Here is a 24,604-nt window from a genome sequence, read left to right as displayed (position 1 = left end):
TTTGTTACGTCTTGTTTATTTGCTATTATTATACGCGGTTTCCTGCGATGCATGGTACCTACTTGTTCGGAGCATCGTAGTACAAGCGTAGCGCGTAGCCACCGCTAGCGCGGGAACTCGGCTGGCAAACTCGCGCTCTGATTGGTCGCAGTTTTTCGTTAATATCTCGTAAACGGAGCCTCAGTCTAAATTTTTGCTAAGGAAAAAGTTGTTCCAATTCACCCCCCGAGTGCCACATTTCCGGGTCGGAGGACATTTTTGGGACACCCTGTATAATCCTGTTGTAATGAAACGTTGCAATGTTTTTAGATATCTTTAGTTATAATCAACTTCATTTCATATTATTCTTCATCCATAATGAATATAAATACTTATGTAAGCAGCTAAACCTGTAAAAAGTACGCAACAAGTATAAAGTATAACATAGCTACAGTGAAGAATAAGAATATTCAATATCTTTAAGGTGTTTAACCATAGAAACTGAAAAAATGGTAAAATGATATGTACAGAATGTCCGGTTTAACTATATACACGCTATTATTTCTGTAACCATTGAAAATACGAAGAAATGTTTCATATGAAAACTGTTTGATTTCATGGAGTAAACTTAATGGAATATTTGAATTTTTTTATTATTGTTATTTACATAGATTCTAATACCAATGTAATTTTTTTACAATGGAACCACATATTTTGTTTACTGTCGTCTTATTAAGCATTTGAAGACGAATTCAACGACATATTTGAATGTTTTGTTTGAACAACAATTTCGCGGATAACTGTATGAATATTGGTGGCAATTTCATTTCACATCAAGCGATCAGAAAGTACAGTACTTAAATGCTATCAGAGAGACCATAATATAACAATAATAACTTTCTTGTAGGTTGAGTAGGAGTTACATAACAATTCGTGACATATTTCAAATATTTTATGTAAAATATGTCACGAATTAATACATTTTTCACACAATACCTTAATACTTTATTACCCAGAATCTTTGGAAGAATCGATTTATGTAATAAAAGTATTTTATTCCATAATATTTTAATATCATTAATAAAAATAACATAATTAACTTTGAAAACTTAGAAGATACTCGACTTACGAAAAACTTGTTACTGCTAAGTAATAGCCCTTTTCATATTGTACAACTTCGGTGAATAAACTTTTCTGATATCTCTAAAAATAACGGAGATAATTAATGTAACCGTAAAGTGGGCATATGCAGCCCATCCTATATGTAACTGCGTTGCACGACTGAACAGCCTAGTAGTGGAGAAAGCGCTCGGGTTATTGGTCACCGATTCCTGCACGGTTCTTGGAATTCTAGCCCTCTACAGCCCCGACTAGAGCGGGAAACGAATCTCTACTGTAACACGAACGAGATATATAATATACCATTTATGCTAATAATACTCACAATTCATGCGTATCGGTAACGTTGGGTAGCAACAATTCAACGGTGTTGGGGCTCTGGAGCCCCCAAAAATGGGTAATATACCCTAGAAAAGTGGGCCGGAAAAATACATTGGATGAATTGTCTACTTCTATCCTCGTCTGTGCATTCACGTTCACATTAGCCCACCAGCGACGTAATGCGCACAATTTCGCAACCATTCGCGCGGTAGATTTATTAAAAGCGGTATATAATAATTGTAAACTATTTAAATTTATAATTAGTTATTTTACTAACTAATAACCCATTATACACATATAAACTCTAGTTTTCGTCACCTTGTAAAAGCAATTGCAGAAACTACTAATTTTACTTTTATAGAGTAGGGATAACGATAAGCAGAACATGTTCAAATGGCCATTTGTTTCCCACAAACTTAATAGTTTATTATTTAAAATAGAGCTGAAGTTGTAAACTTTAAGTCTATTTTTTAACCCTAGTGTTCATAACCGGGTACCTGGGTATCCACTTGGGACTTTGAGTTAGATATTCTTTGAAGATATTTTTTAAAATATATGTATGTACTTATAAGTATATGTATGTACTTATTTGTTGCATATACAGAACATAAGGTGTGAACGATAAATCAGTCAGAAATTTAGATGAGACATGTACTGATAGTATATAGTATACAATAATATATGTGAATAGGTATACATATGAATGGAAAACGCTGGTACCGTTAATCTATGTAAGCGGCGAAGTTGCTTTATTTTCAAAGATGGCGTACCTTCAAAATGCAGCAACCCATGCTATGCTTGGAAACCCCCATCCCGTATTCAAATACAGGGTGTCTCAAAGATTTCTCTCTTCCCGGGAATGATGGGTTCCTGAGATGATTTGAAACAACTTTTTCCTTAACGAAAATCTAATCTGAGGCTTTGTTAACGAGATATTAACGAAAAACCGCGTATAATCAGGACGCTAGTTTGCCAGCCGAGTTTCCGTGCTAGCGATAGCTACGCGCTAAGCTTGTACTATGAAGCTCCGAACAAGCAAGTCGAGATGCATCCCAGGAAACCGCGTATAATAGCAAATAAGAAAACGTAACAAATCGAACATTTTATCATCTTTCGTTTATCATTTAAAGTGATGAATGAATGAAACGTAAATGGAAGAAAATCATGTGTAACGTAAAAAGACGAATACACAAATACTTCTTTTAAATAAAATCGAAAATAATAATTACTTGAAAATAGAGACTAAGGAATTTATAAATTTAGTAGTTCAGTAACGGGTAACAATGATACTGATTACGAATAATTGTCTTTAAGAAGCCCGGAGAAAAATATAGGTACGGAAACTTGCAGAATTATAGCCGGGAAAAAGTCATAGCTTGCGTTAAATTACAAAAATAATAATGAAATTTACTTGCAGTTTGCAAACCTGTGTCACTAGGTCACTGGACCGATCCTGGTCATGGACCGCCGAAACGGTTTATGGCAGGGTATCGCCCAGTCCGTCTACGCGAGACAAGACCCCTAGACCTCTATAAAACTCCGAGGTTATACTTCATGGATTGTCCCGTGCCTGCTAACACCGCCAACGATTCTGGCATCACTGCGGCCAGGACGCATCAGCCAGGCCTGGGAGTGTCACGCTTAGTGATTGACAAACTCTAATCGCGACGAAGGAGACAATCCTTTTAAAGCCGTATACAACTCTAACGGATGGCTTGAAGGGCACAGCGCACATAGCTATGCTCGTTGTGAATTTTCTCGCGTTTCCTCTACCATGTGACTGTCAGATTTAACGCGAGATTTGTCAACTGTTCTGCTGCTGGTGGAAGGTCCTTTACTCTCCTTCCTATCGACCAACGAATTAGCTTTCGCGGCAAGGAATTCCTCGAGCTGATCGTACGTCGGCTACTCCTTGAAGTTTCCGTACAGATCGGCCCACTCCTCCTCCAGTACCGTATCAAATTTCCGCGTTACCATGTGAACGAGAATTAGGCCCTAACGTTCCACCTCACAACCCAAATTTCGTAACGCGGCTAACGTGTGTTTAAACGTGACGGTAAATTGTCAGAAGGATCTAGCTTGATTATTCCTGATTATTCCCGTAATTTTGCTCCAACGTGTTCCATGCGATTTCGAAATTTTCGTCTGATACATTAATATCGGACACTGACGCGCGTACTTCATCCTCTAGAGCAGTGATGGGCAACTCAGCGCCCGCCAAACTCACTGGCGGGCAACGGCGTGCAGCGTGCGGGCACATAGCAGTGGTGGGGGAAATGTGTGTGTGAGACCGTGTATCTATAACTCACTTCATACACAAGTGACGTTTCCTGCCTCGCATCTCCTCCACAGTAGCCCGCGGCTGCCCGCCACTTGCCCATACGAGCAACGTGTCGGAGCGGGCGCGGTTGCCCATCACTGCTCTAAAGAGGCAAATAAATATTGTAACCGCATTGAGTTCGTAAGAGATTCGTTCTGTATCACTGCGGTTTTGAATAAGTCCGCGAAGTGTATCCACTCGTGGACATTTCCGCGGAATCTCGGCAGTCGTTGCTCCGGAAGTTTTATTAGATGTCGTGGACTTACCGGATTTGCGGACAATACTCTACTGGAATGCTCCACAGGCGATGGTGGCCCCTGAGGTTGTATGTTATCCAGCTCCTCCGCGATGTAATCTCGCATGCCGTCCACCAGATCAGCGACGGTGTCGATCCTGTTGGATGCGAAATAGTCCGTCTGCGGCCTCACCTCAGCGGGGTAACGAGTTGTTAGCCTCGCGTGGGTCGTTTTTCCTTTTTCCCACTCCGCATTCAGGGTGTCCAACCTGGACTTCAGCATCCCTCGAGTGAAGTTTGCCCTAACCTTTTTCTTGAGGTTGGGCAGCATCCTACTTAGCTGGCCGAGGTCGAACAGCTGCTTCATCAACAGTTCGACGCTTTCCGATTCCATGCTCTTCTGCTGCGATATTGTCCTTTCACTGGTCACTTTTCTTTACCGTAAATCAAAAAACCTGAGAAAATCCGGCTCGAAGGACCAAATTTATGTTAGACCGAGTTAGAGCGCAAGTCGACGCCCGGCGATTTCAAACCCGACCGTTGCTGTGTACAGTGTGTTTCCTTCTCTCTCGCTCTCCCCTTCGTAGCAAGCTCTCTTGCTCGCACGCATAGCAACGCGTACGTGGCTCAATCTCGTCGTATAAAGTCGTTCGTATAAGAGAGAAGAACAACATTTACAGTATATTTTCTCCTCGTCGCTCTTGTCCGAAGAATCCTGATCGACTAGCGGCCTTGAACGGGAGATACCGGGTGTACTCCCGAAACCGGTAATAATTGGTACCCCGAGTTTCTAACAATAGACCTTCGGATTTCTAAATAACTTTCTTTGATCATTCCTTTCATTTTGGTTACTTCATATTATATAAATTGATTTATCGATTCCTGTTATATTCGTGTTATAATTAGTTGACTACGAATATTTATACAAATACAGATTTTCATGGACTAATGTACAGAAACTGCAATTAAATGAAATTCAGCTTAGTCTATCGAGAGTTCTATCACATTCTAAATAAAATGCAATGGATATTAAACTTTGCTAAACTTTTTTTTCAAACGACTTTCAACCCTTTAAGTTGTGAGTTAATGGGGAACACGTAATCATGTTTTAGGTGCTCCCGAGGAGAAGCTATGGGCATATCTACCAGGTGGTCCGCCACCTCCGGAACGTCTGACAACGCCTAGGACAACAACGACAAGCATTGGGACGACCTACAGACCGTGGAGAACAAGACCGACAAGGCCGAATCACTATCCAAACGACGACCGACCCCGTCGCCCTGATCGTTACCCTCAGAAGCCGGAATACAGGACGGAAAGACCGGAGGAGCGACCTCCGAGACCTCACAAGCCCCACAGGCATCATACAACAACGACCACACCGAGCATCACCGTCACTACGACCGTAAGGACCACAACGAGCACCCAGAAGCCGAGGTATCGATGGACACCGACGCCCAGGAACGATATGCCAGATAAATGTGACACCAGCTATGACGCCATCAGCATTATTCGCAGGGAGATCTTTGTGTTCACGGGCAGGGTGAGTTTCAAGTAAATTCGTTGGTGGCGTTCGATTGAACGAATTGAGAGGTCCAGTGCAAGAGGGAGCTATACCACAACCGTAGCGCTGTGTGATATTAATGGATTGTATACCTTTGAGCTGTTAAATACGAGGGAAATTTAAAAATTTTGTTTGTATATGCAGAATTATTGTTTAGTAAAAATACAACGTATACATCTTTTATTATGTTATTTTGTTAGTAATTTCTGAAAAATTAAGCTATACATATATCTGTCTACAGACGAACATGGTTGTCATTTAAAAGCGTTTTACTCGAAATGCAGTTTTCAAAATCGGGACCAGAAATATTTAAAAGACTACTGAACCAATTTGGATCAAATTTTGTGCATTTTTTCTTTCTTTAGTGACAAAAGAAGTTATGCCATTAAACTTTTGTCTGAAATATTTTATAATATCGTCAACAGTTTCGGAGATATTCGAGTGGATCGATTTAAATGGAACATCCTGTATATATATATATGTACGAGGGGTGTTTCCAAAGTTCCCGGAATTGCGCTGTCAATTTTTTGGTTTATTCATTTTCGATTATATTACACTGTAATTTTTCAATATAATTTCCGTTCAACTGTATGCACTTTTCCCAGCGTGGAAGCAGTTTTTTTAGGTCAGGCCTGGCCAAACAATCGCCCGCGGGACCCCATAAACAATAACATCAGCCCTCACCACTCGCTTGTGTTGTGTTGTCATCCTCAGGCAGGAGGTGCGCGCGCATGCTGACTGTCCCCACTTTCGGCACTTCCGAAGTCCCTACTCATCGAATCTTGGCAATACACGTTAACATAGTGACTATGTGTTGGAAATGGGGCAGTCACAGCATGTGCGTGCGCCTTCTGCCCGAGAATGGCAACACAACACAAGCGAGTAGTGGGGACTGATGTTATTATTTATGTAGCCCCACGGGCGAACGTTTGGCCAGGCCTGTTTCAGGTCATCTAAAAAAATTTGTTCGTAGTCTCTTTCATCCACTGGTTTGCGATCCGTTTCACGTCATTTAAGTCTTGTACTCACATACCACGTAGAGGTTTTTTCAATTTTAGAAACAGTTGACAGTCACTGGGTGTCAGATCAGGCGAATAAGGTGGATGTAGAAGTCATTCCCAGCACAATTCGTTTAAAACTAATTCCTAAGAAAATAATGCCTCTTTGAGAATTTACAGGGTTTTTTATAGTTGCAAAATGAACACTTAAAAAATACGTATGTATTTCCCACGCGGTTAAATCATTCTGATCGGCATTGACTAACAACGTTAGAAAAACCTATCAGGACTGATCTGTATACAGCAGCGCTGTGCAGCATAAGGGCACCTCACGCGTCTGATTCCCCTTCCAACGTTTCTTTCACACCGTGTGCCTTCGCAGAAACAAAGAAGCCCAGACTCTTGTCCCTGTCACTCCATGGTAACGGTGGACGGTGGTGGGGACAAGTTTTAGCTCCCGGGAGCTAACTTTGCCCACCGCTGATATACAGGATGAGTCTCGTCAATTACAGTCAATGTACTTGCGTAATCGGATTATGAGTGAACGAAGAACTTTTTCTAGTATTTTTGCAGTTATTGTGGCACATGCACTAATAATACGTATGTTCTTGCACCTCTCTCCGACAGTCGTTCGTGGCTCGCGATAAACTTCAGTTTTTAATGTTCCCCAAAGGAAATAATCGAGCGACGTTAAATCTGGCGAGCGAGCTGGCCAAGCAATGTTACTACCACATCCGATCCAACGAGTAGGAAACATTCTATTTAATATTTACCACGATTGCCGAGCATAATGTGCTGGACAGCCGTCCTGTTGATAATACCACATTATTTCACGTATTAGACACGGTACATTTTCTAATAAGCCTGGTAGTGTTTCGGATAAAAATGTGGAGTATCTTTGACCCGTTGATGATCCTTCAATGAAGTACGGTCCAATGATGTGATGACAAACTATACCGCACCAAACATTCACTTTCCACCGGTGTTGGTGGTCAATATCACGAATTCAATAAGGATTCTCTGTTGTAAAATGTGATGGCTACTTTCGATCAAGATACTTATTAGTTTAGTATAATATCTTAGCTCGCGTAGCATTTTCATCACACGCACCATAAACAATTATCATATCGCACTTTTCTCTGTTACTGAACACCTTACTTTTACGTTTACTCAGCTACTAAACTCAGCTGCATCTCATATTGATGATGTCTAACATGTACATAACAAAGAACATGTTTACAAACATGACTTGCCGTCGTAAACGAAGTTGTGTTCTCACGTTGACTGAGCATTTTAAAATATTTCCTAATAGAAGATTATTAATTTGAGAATATCTCAGTAATTATTAATTTTAAACCCTCTTTGCTATAATACTTTTTTTACGCAGAATTTGCTGCTTTATCCGAATTCAGGACAAAATATTGAGCATTACATTTAAAAAACTGAAGGTGACCCTCATATTTCGATGAAAAAGCAAAATAACAAAAAACAGATTACAGCACTGGATGTCCCCCTGAAAATCATGCAAGATTTGTTTAAACAATTTTTTTGGCACAACAAATAACTTAGGAGTTATTTGAAGTTCCCACGTTACGAGCCACACCCTGTATACCTGAAAGCATTAGTCATTAACCCTGCACTATTCAGCCAGATCGCAATTCCCAGAACTTTGGAAACACCCCTCATATGTATCATACAATCACAGTACAGGCATGAATTTTGCCAAGTAGCTATAAATTAAGGGATAATAACTAGACACCAAGAGGTCCCAGAATTAATAGAAAATATCGTTCTTTAACATTTTGTGAAATAGCTCCCTCTTGCACTGGACCCCTTAATTTAGTGCATACACAGAATCATTGTGGCAAGTAAACTAGGTTATAGCTATATTTCAAGTGAAGTTAGAAAAAAATCGTAGAGGAAAATTTTGCACCGTTTAACAAACTCTGTTACTCGACTGTATGATTTTTTACACAACTAGTCGCTCTAGTTCTTAATTGTTCTACCTCCACTAGTTTCTAAACTGAGAAAACGGAGTTTAAAGTTTACGAGATTTAATATTATAGAAGCAGAAAAATAGTGAAATAATCGAACACACTATAATATCATCTACTGAATATCTACTTATTACAATATTTCAGAAAATTTGATCTTATTATCAACATAAATTTTTTATTGTTGCTAGTATTTGGAGATACAACCATTAAGAACAAAAACTTTCAAAGTTTTGGAGTTAGGATTTAAAATAATATTTCTGTTTTCTAGGTTGAATCTTCTTTAGACGTATTATGGTGCATTTGTATTCTTCGGATCAATGAGGCGGATGTAGATTGATTAACTAAATTTTGTTGAAAATTGAAATTACACTTTTTTTATTAAATAGAACACTACGATCTTTTTTGCATAAATTAATTTCTCGTGTCATTCTGTGTATGAAGGATATAAGATAAAGTCATTAAAAACACAATATTTTACTAAACATTTTATTTTTGCGACAACTGAACATGGTAATGATTGAAAACGAAAATGTGGATTTTCTGAAACGACTTCAAACACAGACAGATCTTGATATAAATCTTTGATATAAAACTACAACAGAATTAAGATGTTGCCAATATTCTGTCATTTTAAAAAATTTCTTCATATGCACACATTTTTTACAGTATCTGTGGAGAATCGGTGATCACGGATTATACGAGGGTTACCCAGCAGAAATCATTCGTCTGTTCAACTTACCTGAAGATATCGACCACGTGGATGCAGTTTACGAAAGGCCTGACAAGAAGATAGTATTTTTCATCGGTAAAAAGTATTACGTTTTTAACGCCAACTTTCTGGAGCCCGGGTATCCGAAACCGTTGACCACACTGGGACTTCCGGAATCATTGGAAAAAATCGATGGCGCTATGATTTGGGGACACAATGGGAAAACTTACTTCTTCAGTGGATCTATGTATTGGAGGTATTAAAAGCAGGAAATATTATTTCATATTATAAAATACAGAGCGGAAATTATTTTACGGTAATACAATTAAAATATTCCTTTTTCTTGAAGATAACATGGAATTCTGAATCGATTGTCGTGGTGAATTTAAATTACAACTTAGATGTTTAATTCAATTTTAAATTATTCTATTTGAAACATGTTACAAAATGTTAGGTTCAGTCGCAGATAACTGCCGATAGAATTGTTTAAAATTATACCAGTCAAAGATACTTCACAGTAAATATTACGTATTTTCAAACATTACTAAATTCACAAGGACAGGAAAAACTGCTAGGTAGTCGATTTGGATTTTCGTCCGATCTGGACAAGCTTTAACGTGGTCAATCCATGGGGTGTCCCGTGCAACTGGGCCAAGTTATATCTTCAAAAGGGTAGGAGGTAGAAAAACACTCATTAGACAAATTTAAATGGTTTCATATAATGCATCACATAATACATGTGTCTGCTCCGAAAATGAAGGCGTGTCAAAGATTTCAAGGTCACCTATACCTTTTTAAATAGAACTATATATTTGTATACAGGGTGTCTCACTTATGACCGAACACCTAAATATCTTCTTTATTTTGAATGATATGAGAAATGTTTCGAACACAATTTGAATGGTTTCAGAAATGGAGTATCGTACATGGGACATTTTTCTTGTGATAATTTTTTTCTATTATTTTTTCTTTTCATTCCTGTTTTATACATATTTCTTGATATCTTTTTTGTTAATTATTATTAGTTCCTTCATTTATTATAACGTCAAATTAATTACTTTATTTTCCATTATTCTGGACATAATAAATCATAAACGAAATAAGATCCAATATTGATGTCGAAAAAATAATCGGACACCGGTATATCTCGCAGCTTATTCACTATAGAAAATCAATTCGTAGACTCCTTATGATTGTTTCTAACATCAAGTATGTGTAGCAGCTCGGTCAGTTCCAGGTATTCAGTGTAACGCGCCCTAGTGATTTACTTTTTTCAATAATTAACTATTTATAATTATAATTTATTTTTTAATAATCTTGGTGGAGGAATCACCGGTCCTTCCCGCTAGTATTATACGCATGCGCAGTAGTATTATTAAATTTAAATAAGAGTACTGTTGCGGATATTATAAAAAGGTACAATCATGAAGGTCGCATTGAATCTATTCCTCAAAGAAGACGTCCACGTCTTCTTGATAGCCGTGATAAGCGTAAAATTATTCGAAAAGTGAAAATCAATCCAGGATTAAGTGCTCCTAATTTAAATGCAGAATTATTTCAAGAACCTGGAAAAACAGTACTATAATACTACATATACTACAGATTTTATTTCTTAAACACAGTCGTGGTGGAATGATGTGATCATTGCAGATGAAAGTCGGTTTCATGTTTCTGGATATAACAGACAAAAATGAATGTGGCGTAAACCGAATGAACAATTCCAAATAAATAATACCAAACCGACGGTGAAACACGGTGGAGGAGGCTTAATGGTATGGGGCTGTATTTCAACTGCCGGAGTAGGAGAGTTAATTTTTATTGGTGGAATTCTAGATAAAAACAAATATTTGGACATATTAAAAGAAAATTGAAGGGAAAGTGCAACGAATATGGATATATAAAACAGTTTTAAGGTCTATCAAGATAATGATCCGAAACATAAAACAAGAATAGTTCAGGAATATTTATTATATAATAGTCCGAAAGTGCTCCATCCTCCGCCACAGTCACCGGATTTAAATCCAATAGAGAATTTATGAGTTTTGTTAGATCGTAACATTTGGACGACATCCATAAGAACAAAAGAGGAATTAAAAATACGACTAACAGAAGAGTAGAGACGTATTACTCAAAATTATTTACTGAAAATTATTTCAAATATCCCGACATGGTTAAAACATGTTATTAGACAAAAGGGACATTCAAAAAAATATTAAAATTATTATAATTTTGTTCGCAAGTATCTATATATGGTGAAAAACGTTATACAATTTTACGTGTCCGAATATTTTTTCGACAGCAATATTGGGTCTAATTTCATTTATGATTTATTATGCAAGAAACAATAAAAAATGGAGTAATTTATCTGACATATTTGGAAACTAGAATGTGTTTTAGCCTATCACGGACCAGAAAATTCGATAATCACATTTTAAGTAAGTATATAGAGCAATAATTACGCAAGTACCATGGTGTCCAAATATTAAATCGAGTAAATGTATCTAAAAATATACAGTTTTATTTCAAATAATAAAGGCAACCTTGAAATCTCTGAAACACCTGCACTTCCAGCACAGACACATGTGATGATCATGTGATCCATGACACGAAACTATTTCAATTTGTCTAATGAAGTTTTTGTCTACCTCTTACCGTTTAAAAGATATAGTTTGTCCTAAGTTGCGTGTGACACCCTGTATACAGGGTGAGTCTCACTCTGTATTGAAAATAAGCAGACACGTATCTGAGCATTTTTTTTAATAGACCGTAATAACCGAGGTCTTTTGTAACATTGCGTAATGCGATATACAGGGTGTTAATAAAAATGTGGGACACTTTCGTAGGGTGAATTCTGCATGCCAAACTATTTGCAAGATGAAAATCACTGTTGAACATACCCCTGTTTTTTGAGTAAACAACCTGTATATAAACTTATAACGAAATTAGAAAATGAACAAAATTGTTAATAATTACTAGATAAAAATGAAACCAAGAAAATTATAATTGTGTATATTATACTGTATATCTTTAACACATTTACCGTCATGACGGTCGGCGATGATCGACATCGAGCTTACCGTTTACGCTTCGTCGGTGACGGATGACAATTTTCGTAAACAATATAATAACCTTAATCTGTCGAGCGGTAAATGTGTTAAAAAAGAATAATAGAATAGAATGAAAGAATAATTTGAATTGGTATCACTTATGATTATATTTTATTTTATTGATAGGGAATTCAATTTTTGCTAGAAAAATGGAAAAATGTTACAAACAACGAAAGGAATTATTTCGACTAAGAGATATTATAGCAATTGTGCAATATTAACACTTTGATGTCGGATGACGTAGTAGTAGGTTTTTTCAAAAACAAAAGCTGAGGGCGGTTGACCTAGTAGTACGTCTTTCTTAAATAAGAACTAGAATAGTCAAAAATATGAAAAAATCGTTTTTCCTATGTGTAAAGTTTGACAATTAAAAAGTAATAGTTTTTAAATACTTTTAGAACACCTGAAGTTATATATTTGCAACTACAAAAACCATCCCGCCAGCAAAGTGTTAATAAAGATCTTTTACAAACATATTTCATTATACTAATCTATTTTAACGTCATTTCCATGAAGTATTATTTTTTAATTATGACTTCATTCACGCAGGTTCGATGAATCCGTAAATTTTGTAGAACTGGATTATCCAAGAGACATAAGTATGTTCGATGGTGTTGGGAACGATATCGACGCTGTGTTCCAGTGGAAAAATGGTGAAAAAATCATACAATACTTCTGAAACTACATAATTGTAAACGACAGAATTAATTGATGAAAATGAATTATTAAAATAAAATCTTTCTTCTCCAGGCAAAACGTACTTCTTCAAAGGAAAAGGTTTCTGGGAATTCGATGACTTAAGGATGAAAGTCGCCCATGAAAAGCAAAAACTATCGGCACCAGTCTGGATGGGCTGCCCACGAGAATTAGAAACCAACGATGTTGAGAATTATCCAAGGAAATCTAAGATCATGGCCTCAAGCGACGCAACCACACCACCAACACTTTCTCTCGGATTACTTTTTATAGTATATTTTAGCAAATATTTATAAACTGTGATATTTATGTAAAGTCGCGTATAAACATGAGCACGTACGCATATACGTGCTCCAGTCTGCACGCGATTAAATTTTAATGCACTTCCCTTATACCGACGATGTATAATTAAAGTAATTTTAATAAGATGATTTTTAAATAATTTTAATAAAGAATTTTAATAATATGGACCGACTTACGCTGATTCCTGAATTTTTTTTGCCAATTCCAAATATATATTTTTCTTCTGTTAACCCTCACATTACCGATGGCCGGGTTACCGGCGACCCGTCAGTAACAATAGTCACTAAACTGTTTGTACGACTACGAAGCGAGTATGTATTTCGAGATGTTGGTATGAATCACGATTGACCTACACGTCGGCTTTGACTTGAATACGGTCCGTATTCTGCGGGTTAAATAATCATCTTACAAATACAGTGGGACCCCGAACTTATGTACTATGTAACTACATAGTTCCAGAGTGGGTGACGTAAGTCGAAAAAGACGCAAGTTGGGATACACAGGATATCACGTATTATATATGCAAACATACATACACATGCATGTATTTATCAGATTAGGAGATACATTTTCTTTTAAATGTATAAAAATGTTAGAAATAATATCTTTGCTCAAGTAACTTTCAGACTGATTCAGTAAGAACTAAAAACGTGAAGCATGAAATATCGGTTGAAAACAATTGACTATCGCGTTGTGTAGGGACAACGTAACTGCGATTGTAATTGTAGTTAATGTTTCTAAAATTACTACTATCGGATCATTCTACGCCAAATCGATCACTTCTTGCCCTCAATGTCAAGGATTTTGTTCAAAATGAAATATGATATAGTCCAGGTGAAATTAGAGCGGATTTTAAGTGCTCATTTTTCTGTTCTCAACTTTGTTTTAAAAATACAGGATGCCGAAAGCTACGATTTTTGACTATTTGCGCGATACTGCGGTGTACTTAAAAGTGTATATTTCGAAAACTATTTATCGTATCGAGTTCGTTCTTTGATTGTTTTAATCTAGAAGGATTGCCCTACCATAATTATTTTTTGTTATATGAAAAATTGATTTTTAATACAGAAAGTTATAAACAAATTCTTTTTTCGACATTTTCTCAGTGATGGGCAATGGGTGTTCAAATTTTTTTTAAATATGGTCATATTCCTTGAAATCTTACCTACAAAATAAGCCTTTCGGAAAAATGGGGCAATTAAAATTAGATTCACAAAGAGCTGCAAAGTGATTGGTACACCCAGTATTGTGTCAAAATCGTAGAACTTTTGATAGAAATAAAATAGAAGGATGAATCTTTTTCGAAGTTAAAGCTAAGATATTGCATTATCAGGCATACATATAGAAGAACTATCACATATAAATTTTGACCTTAGAAATATATGTAAAACTTGACATTTTTTAAGAAAACTGCAGTTTTTCCGTTACAATGTGTGGTTGAATTTTTTTCCTTAAATTGTTATACATCAGTTCCTATAGATTTTGACACGCAGAATTGAAATCTGGCCGCAGGATATGTCTAACCCTACAGGATTTTAACAAAAATGCTATTTAACTGAAAAAAGTCGATAATATATATTTTTTTAAAGGTCTAAATTTTTTTTAATTTCAAGACCCCTTGCCCATCACAGAGAAAATCGTGAAAAAGAACTTGTTTATAATTTTCAGTATTAAAAAATTAATTTTTCATATAACAAAAAACAATTATAGTAGGGAAATCCTTCTTGATTAAAACAATCAACGAACGAACTCGATACGATAAATAGTTTCCGAAATATATCATTTTGAATGCATCCTAGTTTTACGAAAATAGTCAAAAATCGTAAACTTCGACGGCCTATAATTTTGTACACAAATTCGAGAACAGAAAAATTATGACTTAAACCCCACCTAATTTCACCGGGACTACATCATACTTCATTTTAAACAAAATCCCTAATGTAAAAAGTGATCGATTTGGCGTGGACGTGACCCTATCGTAAATAAGCGGTAAAAAAGAAAACACATTTGGACATTATTTAACTCATATATTTAACAAAAACATGTACACTTTTATTTGACTGACCAACTCCAAAAGATATGTGAACAGAATCTCCTTTACAATCTTTACATTCCATTTTGATGTGTAGACTCTGCTTTGCTTATTCCCTTTGGTGCGAATATTCCAAGAACATTTCAGTTGAGCAACAAAATGTCGCGACCACAGTGCATTCAGAAAAGCGTAATTACACAAGTTAAAACTTGTCATTGGACTTGAATTTGACTGTGAGCCCAATTTAAGTTCGGCCATAATACGCATTATTAACACTCTATCTTTTAGTTCCTCCATAAAATATTTTACATTTAATCTGTACGATAATAAAGCTTCGTTGAATATTTTGTTACTTTTCTCTCATGCTAAAGACGTAGATCAGGTGGTGAGTATGGGTCCCAAGGATTAAGCAATCTCAATGTAGTATGAACAATAGTGTCTACTTCTGCCATGCCACCCATTCCACTATCACCACACATAAGTGTTTTAGAAATGCAAGTAACCTCCTTGTACCCCCAGGACTTGAGTAAAGTTACCTATAAAAAAGAAACATTCAAAATAGTTTAGATAGGAAGTATTATAACATAATAAATACATTGTAAATTTCCTACTGTTTTAAGGGGTGGCAACAGGGTAAAATTGTGAAAAGATCGATTTCTTTCTTATATTTTCGGGAACGTACACATTTCAAGAATACTATATGAAGATTTCAGAAAGAAATTCGTACAATAGGCTAAGTTATAACCTTTCCCGTGAATCGATTCTAAGCGCTCGGCTCAAAGGTCGCGCAAGTATACGGATTATCCGGTAATTAATTAATCATTATCAATGATTATTAATATTATATAATTGTTAGTAATTAACTAATGGTTAATAATTACAACATTTTTTATTATTAGTAATGGCAGTTTAGTTAGCCCTTGGCAGTCGAACGTTTAGCATCATATTGATCTTGAGATTGAATTTTTGCACTCTTCTGTGTTGTTATCATGGATAGATGAGGTAAAAGACACTCAGATAGAACGAGAACTTATAGACATGATACAAAGCCAAAAAGCCTAAAATAGCTAGACCAGCAGCGCGTGGATAAATCCGAACGACAAGCGCGCGCAAGTACGCACAAAGACCATTTACGTGCTCTACGAGGAGAAACCGATAGGCGACGACGATTCTATGAATTCTGAACAAATTCTGTATGGCCCAAGAATAGCTGATTTGAGCTAAATGACAGATTTTAATTTTATGTTTACGAATCATCATTTACGAAAACTTTAAACGCGTTTTCCTCGAAACGACATTCTTCAACACAGTTGACAGTTTTACAAAAAACCTATAGGTACATCCTATTCATTTCATTCAAGTCGCATTTTATTCACAAAACCAGTATCTATGGCACGACGTAGGATTTTTTGATTGGTTGTTTCTTCCTATGCTTTTTTTTCAATGAAAAAAGTTAATTCCTTGACAAAATTTCAATTTTTTTCTTTAAAAGTCTGCCATCTTATTATTTGTCAAAATCCGCATGTAGTTTCTAAAACATTTTCGTTTTCTTATATCGGATGAGCTGTTTGATCGGAAAGCTGTCAACTAGTCAGCGAAGATTTCTTTGCAGCGTTACGTTACTGGTCCCGTACAGCATATAAATCTGCTTTAAGTAAATTTAAACAAAATTTTCCTAATAATTTGAATATTCGATAAAAAGTCCTTGAAGGTTTCACAAAAATCCATCAAGTAATTTTCATTCGATAAATTCCTAAATGTACCTTTACTTTTCGAGCTGTTACCCTCTTGTTTCCCCTTAAATAATAATTCTACATCTATTCAAGTAAATCTTATTTTGCTGACATAGGAGAACTCCATTCATTCTGATATAATATTTCAGTATTCAGTTACTGAACAGTTTTTATTACTGAAACTTCTGACATACAATGCTACTATTACTTGAACATAGATATTGCTACTATTGGAACTATATGCAATCTATCTGTAAATTCAGATCTTAATTATTAGAATTATGTTAATTTTGTATCATATAGACATTCAAATTATCTTTTTCCTAACATATTTACACAAATGGAGTTCTGCTGCATATACAATTTCATTTTAAGTGTTATGAAAAACATAGTACTTTTCTTAATAAGGAGAACTCTGTAGGTGTCATACTGACTTCTGAATGCACTTTTTAACACTCATAGGTCTTGAAACAATGAAGCCACTGATATATAGTTATTCAGGCAAATACTTTCATAGTTCATGAAATATTTAATGTTTAATTTTGATGATTGTGCATTACCAACTATAAAATAGCTGGTATAACAGCTACTCACGAGAACAAAATTTTTGTAAAAATTCAAATCCCTCTGGTGCTTTTTTTTTCAATAATACGTTTGTTTACAATGACTATGAATTGATTTTATTCTAGCTTTAAAAACATATTACCATGTAAAGACTATATTTAAATGAATACTTTTGTACAATAAATTTATGTGTTGATAACATTTCACTATATCTAAATATAATATAGATTTTATATTTTGTTTAAATATATCATTTAAATAAAAGTATGCAACAGACTTGATAATTCATCTGACTTTTTCTGCTATTATGCAATCTATTATCATATATAGTGTATGTATTTACCCATTATGTTCTACATAAAAATAAAATCAATCAGTTATTTGCCACTCAAACATAAGTAACAAGAAAGATGTATTGTACAAAGGCTGCAAATAATAAAAAAAATGCATTGTTGGGAAAAGTTTTGAAGAGATTTGAACCTGTATGACAAGAATATACAAGAAGCTATATTATGTTCTAAATTGCAATCTTATTCATACTTCTATATACGTATATTTATCTATCTTCTTACTATTAGCATATTATTACATGTAATATTATCTACTAACAAACTACTTTTAAAATCATATACCATTAACTTCAATATTTCTAGCTTTACACTGCAAAAGGTTACTCAAATATCAGCAGTACATCTACCACTACACCTCTCCTTGTAAACATTTACAATTCTATATTGCTAAAGTAATCTTACATTTATTTTGATCTAAAATTATAAAGTGTAACAATGTGAAACATTTATGTAAGAATTACTTTAATGCTGCTACAGTTAAAAATTATTTATTTGATATTATATGATTTCCAATGTTTATCCCTAGAAAGGAATAAAGAAGCAATATTATTTTAATGATAATTAATACCTGTGGTGCAGTAACAGGGTGTTCCCACATCTTTGTATTCATAGCAGGACAAAACACCAATGGCTTTGAAGGATTCCAGGCACGTGCGACGCAAGTCAAAATATTATCGCATATACCACTAGCTATCTTACCAAGTGTGTTAGCATCTAATGGGGCGATTAAGAATAAATCAGCCCACTTCACTAAGTCGATATGCAACACCGGGTCACCTCTATCTTGCCAGGCAGCCCATTCTACTGTATCTGATATAACTTGAATTCCACAAGGCAATTCCGCCTCTTTCAAGAAATGCTTAGCTTTCTCAGTAACCACTACCCTTACATCCAAATTGTTCTGCCATAACTTTTCTATTAACTGTGGCAATTTAATTGTGGCTACACTACCAGTACAACCAAGGAGAACTTTCTTCCTAGAGTTGCTTGCCATTTTGATAGATTTATTTTTGTCTTTTTTGTAATAGTTCGTTATTTATTATTTTAGTTGACTATATAAACTGTACTTCTGTGGAATTAACAATATTAACAAAGAATATAGACTAGGCCTGGTCCAGTCAAGCACAATGAGAAATATGTTATAATATTTTAGGCCGTTGCCTGCTGCAAGATATTTCATATAGCTGAATCAACACAGAACTACAAATAATGGAGCTCTAAGCTTAACAATGATTTATCTTCTCCTGGAATCTCTATGACATGCTATTGTCTACATGACAGGCAGTCTTAAATACTTAGGAATTATCTATGAAGTCTGTTCACTGCACTGGTATTATTTGTCACCTTAAGTTGACTGCATATTAAAAGAAATACACTTTTTTAAGGATGTTAATGCATCGTTTGTCAATCTTTTCGTATAAGCATATATATGCATATATAGTATTATCTGAAAATTTTATATATACTCTAAAACCTGTAGATTCGTTTTTCCAGATGAAATAAAAATGGCTGGGCAAAAGTTCATAAATGCTGGTTAATCGATCAAAACTTCGACAAGAGAATCGATTAATAATAAATCGCTGTTGTTATGTCTCCTTGACCTGGTCAGCGTAACCAATAGTGGACCAATCTTCCTGTACCATCAATTGATTGTCCATACGGCAAGCAAGATAATCCTTTGCCATGTTTCTGCACACCGTATTTTCGTTTTTATTTTCGTACAAGCAACGCATATACTTGAGCATGACCACTTTGCAAAGACCCTCATGATCAAGAGGAAAGCTGCCCTTCTCCGGTGGTGTGGGCTTGAATGACTTCTTTGAAAATGTATACGAGGTCATCACTACCCTTCGGAGCCGTTCATATAGAAGAATCAATATATGAAAATGAAGAACGAAACGTACTGCCAATTCTCTTCTAATTCTCACACATCACATGAAAAACTATACCGCCATTACTACATTATTGTAGACGGCAGCGCCACATGCGATGAAACATTTGAAGCACTCTTCAACGAAATACATAGTGTATTACATATTATAATATATGCTTGGAGAAGCAATATAATTTTATTTAATTACAATTATAATTGCACACACTTCTAGGGTGATGCAAAATATAATATATATATTTGTTGTTTAAGTGACATTTTAAATAGTCACACATATATACTACATACTCACTAATTGCATTATTCTATTTTGGGCAAGACCCAGTCAGCCAGACCTGCTTTAAAAATATATTACTAGATTCTGCTGTAGGCCTGATGTGCAGATTTACTGCAAATGTGCTATATATTATTTTGTAAAAATTGTAAATATGGTTGAAATCGTATCGTAAATGTACATATTCAAGGAAAAATAAATATTCTGGAGGAATATAAAAAGTATTTAATTCCACCTGTCTAATTTAAATGGAAGCAATTACAGAAGCCGCTTGGTTATAACGTAAGATTTGCTCTGTTTCTACAGCGAATCTGATGTCACGTTCTATAGCAGAGTTACTCTGTTTCTGCTGCGAAGCTGACGTTCCGTTATCTAGCAGAGTCGTATATAGACAATGACATACAGACGGAACGACATATACATTCAGAATGCAGCGACAGATGTATATGAATCTGAGGTACTGCCTGATCGAATATCAGATGCCGTGCATCTGACGTCAGTTTGCTCATAGGGAATAAGTTAATCAATTAACGCTTTAATTACTTTAATAGTTGGTTATGATGTAAATTTTAAATGTTCGTATTAATAACAAAACAAAGCACGAATTATTTATTGAATGTAAACATAAAAATAATGATCGTAAATAATATATAACATTCTAATAATAATAACAACAAATTAATTAACATTTAAATTAATATAATACCAGAGCTGATAATACATAGTATATAAAATTTTATGTAAATATGTACACCCGCAAGCAAATGCGGCTTCCACTAGGGGAAAAAGTGGCGTAAGAGAAAGGCCTTCTACCACTTGGTATTTGGAATTACTGAAATAGACGGCTTCACGACGGCTTAAAGACGCCTGTTTCAGTCGCCTTTCAGGCGTCTTGAATAGCTTACGAACAGCTTAGGCACAGCTTCTGACTACCTAAGGTGACAAATCAAGGCGCCTTCAAAGCGTCTAAAACAGGCCTGGATTAGGACTGAAGCAGTCGTTTAAAATACGTAATTCGTCGTATTTATCGCATTTAAATTAGGTCAATTGCATCTCTTTAAATAACGCCATTAGCACATATTGAAAATGGTTATCGATACTGATTAATTGTAATATAAATTTAATTAAGGAAAGCGTTATCGAAATAAAATCAAACTTAATAACAATTCATTTCGATTTACTATATTTATTTATTTAAAATTTGATCACATTTATTTTTATTATTATTACTATTACCACCGACTAGGTATAGAATAGACCTATCATCCAATGCTTTTTTCTGTCCCACGTTCATAAGGCTACGTAGCCCTGTTACCATTTTAGTGTCAATACCCGACGTACCGATACAGCATGAATTCTGAGTATTATTAGCACAAATGAAGTGTAATATATTCCATTCATATTACGTGTATCTATATGATTTCACGAGAATAAAAATATCCGATGCTTCAGTTTAAGGTTAAGGGATAAATATGACAGTCATGAAACATGAAACGGAAAAGTATATATTTTTTCACTTAACTACAAGACAATTTATTCTAAATGCATCGTTAATGGACATTTTACTAATGTTACTTTTTACATGTTCTTGTTTTATTCGTTTTTATATCTTGCTTTACATTTGTATATTTGTAACAGATAAATTCAGAATAGATGTAGTTTCATAAATAATTGATTAAATCTACCTTTTGGCCGGCGGCTTACAATTTCCCTTGCGGGAATGCCTTACCGTAATGAGCCATCTCGTAACCGCGGGATTCCGGGAATCGGGTGACGTTACGGCGTGCGAGCGAGTCGCGGTATCGGTGCTCTCCTTCGGTGTGACGTGTGCCGAAGAATTTCGGTGGTCTATGGGGGGAGGTGTGCGAGCGAGAGAGTACGGTAGAGCGTGCCGCGATATCGGTGCTCTCGGTCGGTCCAACGCGCTAGTGACGTTACATCACACAGTTTATTGACCTAGCCGTGTACGCCGTACTAGGCCGTACCATCCGGTGTTTGGGTCGTTCAAGTCGGCAAAAACAATTCAACACGAACAAACCTGCGTACGCCCAATACATAACGGCGTTAGCTTCCTCACTTTCTCGTGAGCCGTCGCGGAGGGTGGGCGTGCGTCTCATACTCGTCCTTTCCCTTGTTACTAACCCATTGTTTGTTGCAGGCATTCGACAACCATCAATTTATTTACTGTGCATATTGTAAGAGAATGACCGAAAAAGAAGGTGGAATTGGTATTTCTGTGCGAAGAAGGTCACGCACGTAGCATGCACTGGTAGTCAAAGCAGACCGACGAGTGTTGTTATGACTGGGACCGACAACGATAATCTGACCTAGGTCACTTTGAAAGTCACCGTCGGGTGACGATCGAAAAACGAATAGACAGGCACACTTTGTCGTTGGTCGTCGACTGTGACTGTCATAAACCAGCTCTCAATTCTTAGGCAGGATTATCGATATATACATATGAGTGTATTATTTTTCTAACAATAAAGAGACGGTAAAATCGCAGCCTTTCACGTATAACGTTCTTTTTCTAACAATATTGTTGTGTCCCCTCTCTTGTTACTAATCCCTTGTATGTTACAGATGTTCGAGAACCATTGGCTTCGATATTTATCTTTTTATGTACTGTGATTCATTTACTGTGCATATTATGTATTTTATGTGTATTGTATAATGAAAAATATTTTTCCAATCAATTATTCCATCGAAAGAAGACATCGATCAACGTCTACATCTTCAAAGCATGCGACTACCACTTCGTTAAGTTACTGTAAGTTAAACTTAAATCGTAATTCGATATTCATTGTTATATTCATATCATCACATCGTAATGATAATTATTATTATTAATTTTAGTCTATCTATTAATAGACTTAAATTGTGACCATCCATTGTGCATACCAAGTTATTATTCATTCATTTTGCTCGTTGATTCTCTACACAGACTTGGGGTACGGGCAGTGGGTCTGTACCTATGCTACGGGCAGTGGGTCTGTACACTAAGACTGTTTGCCGATCCCTCTGGTTTCTATTGAGCAGCCAGATATCGGACGTGTTTAGTCTTTGCCTGGTAAGTAGAATTTGGAGAAAGACTCGTGCGTGCAAGGGTACAGAGTAGTCGGGAGGCTGCTCCGTAAACAGAGAATCTCGCTTGCACTACCATGCTTGTGTACTCCTTTGGTTCGGGTCTGGTACGCAGGTGACCAGCCCAAAGCTCCATGGCAGTAAAAGATGGATCCAGGTTAGCGAGGTGTCGCCCGTTTTTCCTATTTTCTTAAACCAGGTTCTGGCGACAACACTTGTATCGCGATACTTGTTCATACTATAGTTTAACGTGGTTCATCGTAGACTTAATAACTGCTTGGTATATAGAATATTAGGTGCGCAAAACGAAATGATCGATGGAACTTTTTCCATTCCGTCTATCTCTTTCGTTTGAGTATTAGCGACTACGTTGCGTTTAGTTTAAGTTATTTTGTATTAATAGCATTAATTCGTGTTAATTAAAATATTAAGATAATATTAGTTTTAAGCTGAAGAACGAAGACAACCGGCGAGGGAACTTAGGTTTTTATAGGTTTAGGCTCAAGAAAGAAGTCATCCGCCGAGGGATTTAGGTACCGATAGTATTACATAGTTAAGATTTAAGTTATTTATAAGGTTTATTGTGAAAGATGGGTAGATGTAGAACTTGTGATTCCATCTATCTGCCTTGGGCCTCCACTCGCAGCAACCTCGAATCTATCTCATAAAACCACGTTCTATATTATATCGAACTAGGATTAGTTTAGAAATCGATATAAGATTCAAAGTGTAAAAATGTCTAGTACTTTGAATGTTTTAGAAAAGTATTCGAGATAAAGATGTATGGAACTACTGAAAATTACTTTAGATTCCTTTTCCTTATTCTTTAAATTCTTTGATTGGAATATGAATGTTGCTGGAAGTATGAACATTTTCACAGGACAATGATATAAATGGAACTTTAAAACTTTTTTAAGTGTTACAGTGATATTTCGTTATATGTTCCATAATGTCAATAATATTGATTTCCTTGCAACATCCATAATTATTACAAATGTCAATATAACGAAATATCTTTTATGCGATGTTTGTGGTGTAATAAAAATCTGTGTTTCGATTACGTTTTTGATACGTATTACTCACTTATATGTAATAATATATAAGGTTGATGCATAATTATCCGGCGTTTTTTCAACAAATTTTATTTAACAAAATCAATAACAATATTTGACAAAAATATGTTTAAACGATTATTCGGGAGCGTAGTCACCGTCTACTTCAATTACTGCTTCCCATTTGCTTGGCAGACGGTCGATTCCACGAGCGAAGAAGACACGATTCTTAGAGGCGATCCACGCTTTGACATCGGCCACCAAGTCATCCAAATC

The 24,604-nt window shown here is 35.8% G+C and overlaps 3 protein-coding genes across 3 annotated transcripts in view; 1 reads left to right on the top strand and 2 right to left on the bottom strand.

Annotated features, from left to right (window-relative positions):
• LOC107191229 (matrix metalloproteinase-2-like) overlaps positions 1-13,341 on the top strand; it is a 90,741-nt gene extending 77,400 nt beyond the window's left edge. Inside the window, exons 5-8 of the mRNA XM_015580219.1 lie at positions 5,087-5,517; positions 9,200-9,498; positions 12,899-13,002; positions 13,100-13,341. Coding sequence (XP_015435705.1) covers positions 5,087-5,517; positions 9,200-9,498; positions 12,899-13,002; positions 13,100-13,341 — 1,076 coding nt within the window. The remainder of the gene's footprint in view (positions 1-5,086; positions 5,518-9,199; positions 9,499-12,898; positions 13,003-13,099) is intronic.
• Positions 13,342-15,361: 2,020 nt separating this feature from the next.
• On the bottom strand, positions 15,362-19,528 carry LOC107191232 (phosphopantothenoylcysteine decarboxylase). The gene is made up of 2 exons (XM_015580222.1): positions 18,596-19,528; positions 15,362-15,916 (listed from the first exon to the last, which is right to left on the bottom strand). The coding sequence occupies exons 1-2, from the start codon at positions 19,019-19,021 to the stop codon at positions 15,746-15,748; spliced, it is 597 nt and encodes a 198-aa protein (XP_015435708.1). The 5' UTR covers positions 19,022-19,528; the 3' UTR covers positions 15,362-15,745.
• LOC107191228 (cytochrome c oxidase assembly protein COX19) lies at positions 19,177-19,975 on the bottom strand. Its single transcript, XM_015580218.1, is given in 2 exon segments — positions 19,177-19,191; positions 19,494-19,975. Coding segments are annotated over 2 exon segments (390 nt in total). The 5' UTR covers positions 19,869-19,975.
• Positions 19,976-24,604: the final 4,629 nt, after the last annotated feature.

The sequence above is a fragment of the Dufourea novaeangliae genome, unplaced genomic scaffold (genome assembly GCF_001272555.1).
Source record: "Dufourea novaeangliae isolate 0120121106 unplaced genomic scaffold, ASM127255v1 scaffold254, whole genome shotgun sequence".
NCBI lineage: Eukaryota > Metazoa > Arthropoda > Insecta > Hymenoptera > Halictidae > Dufourea > Dufourea novaeangliae.
This window is presented reverse-complemented; position numbering and strand designations above follow the sequence as displayed.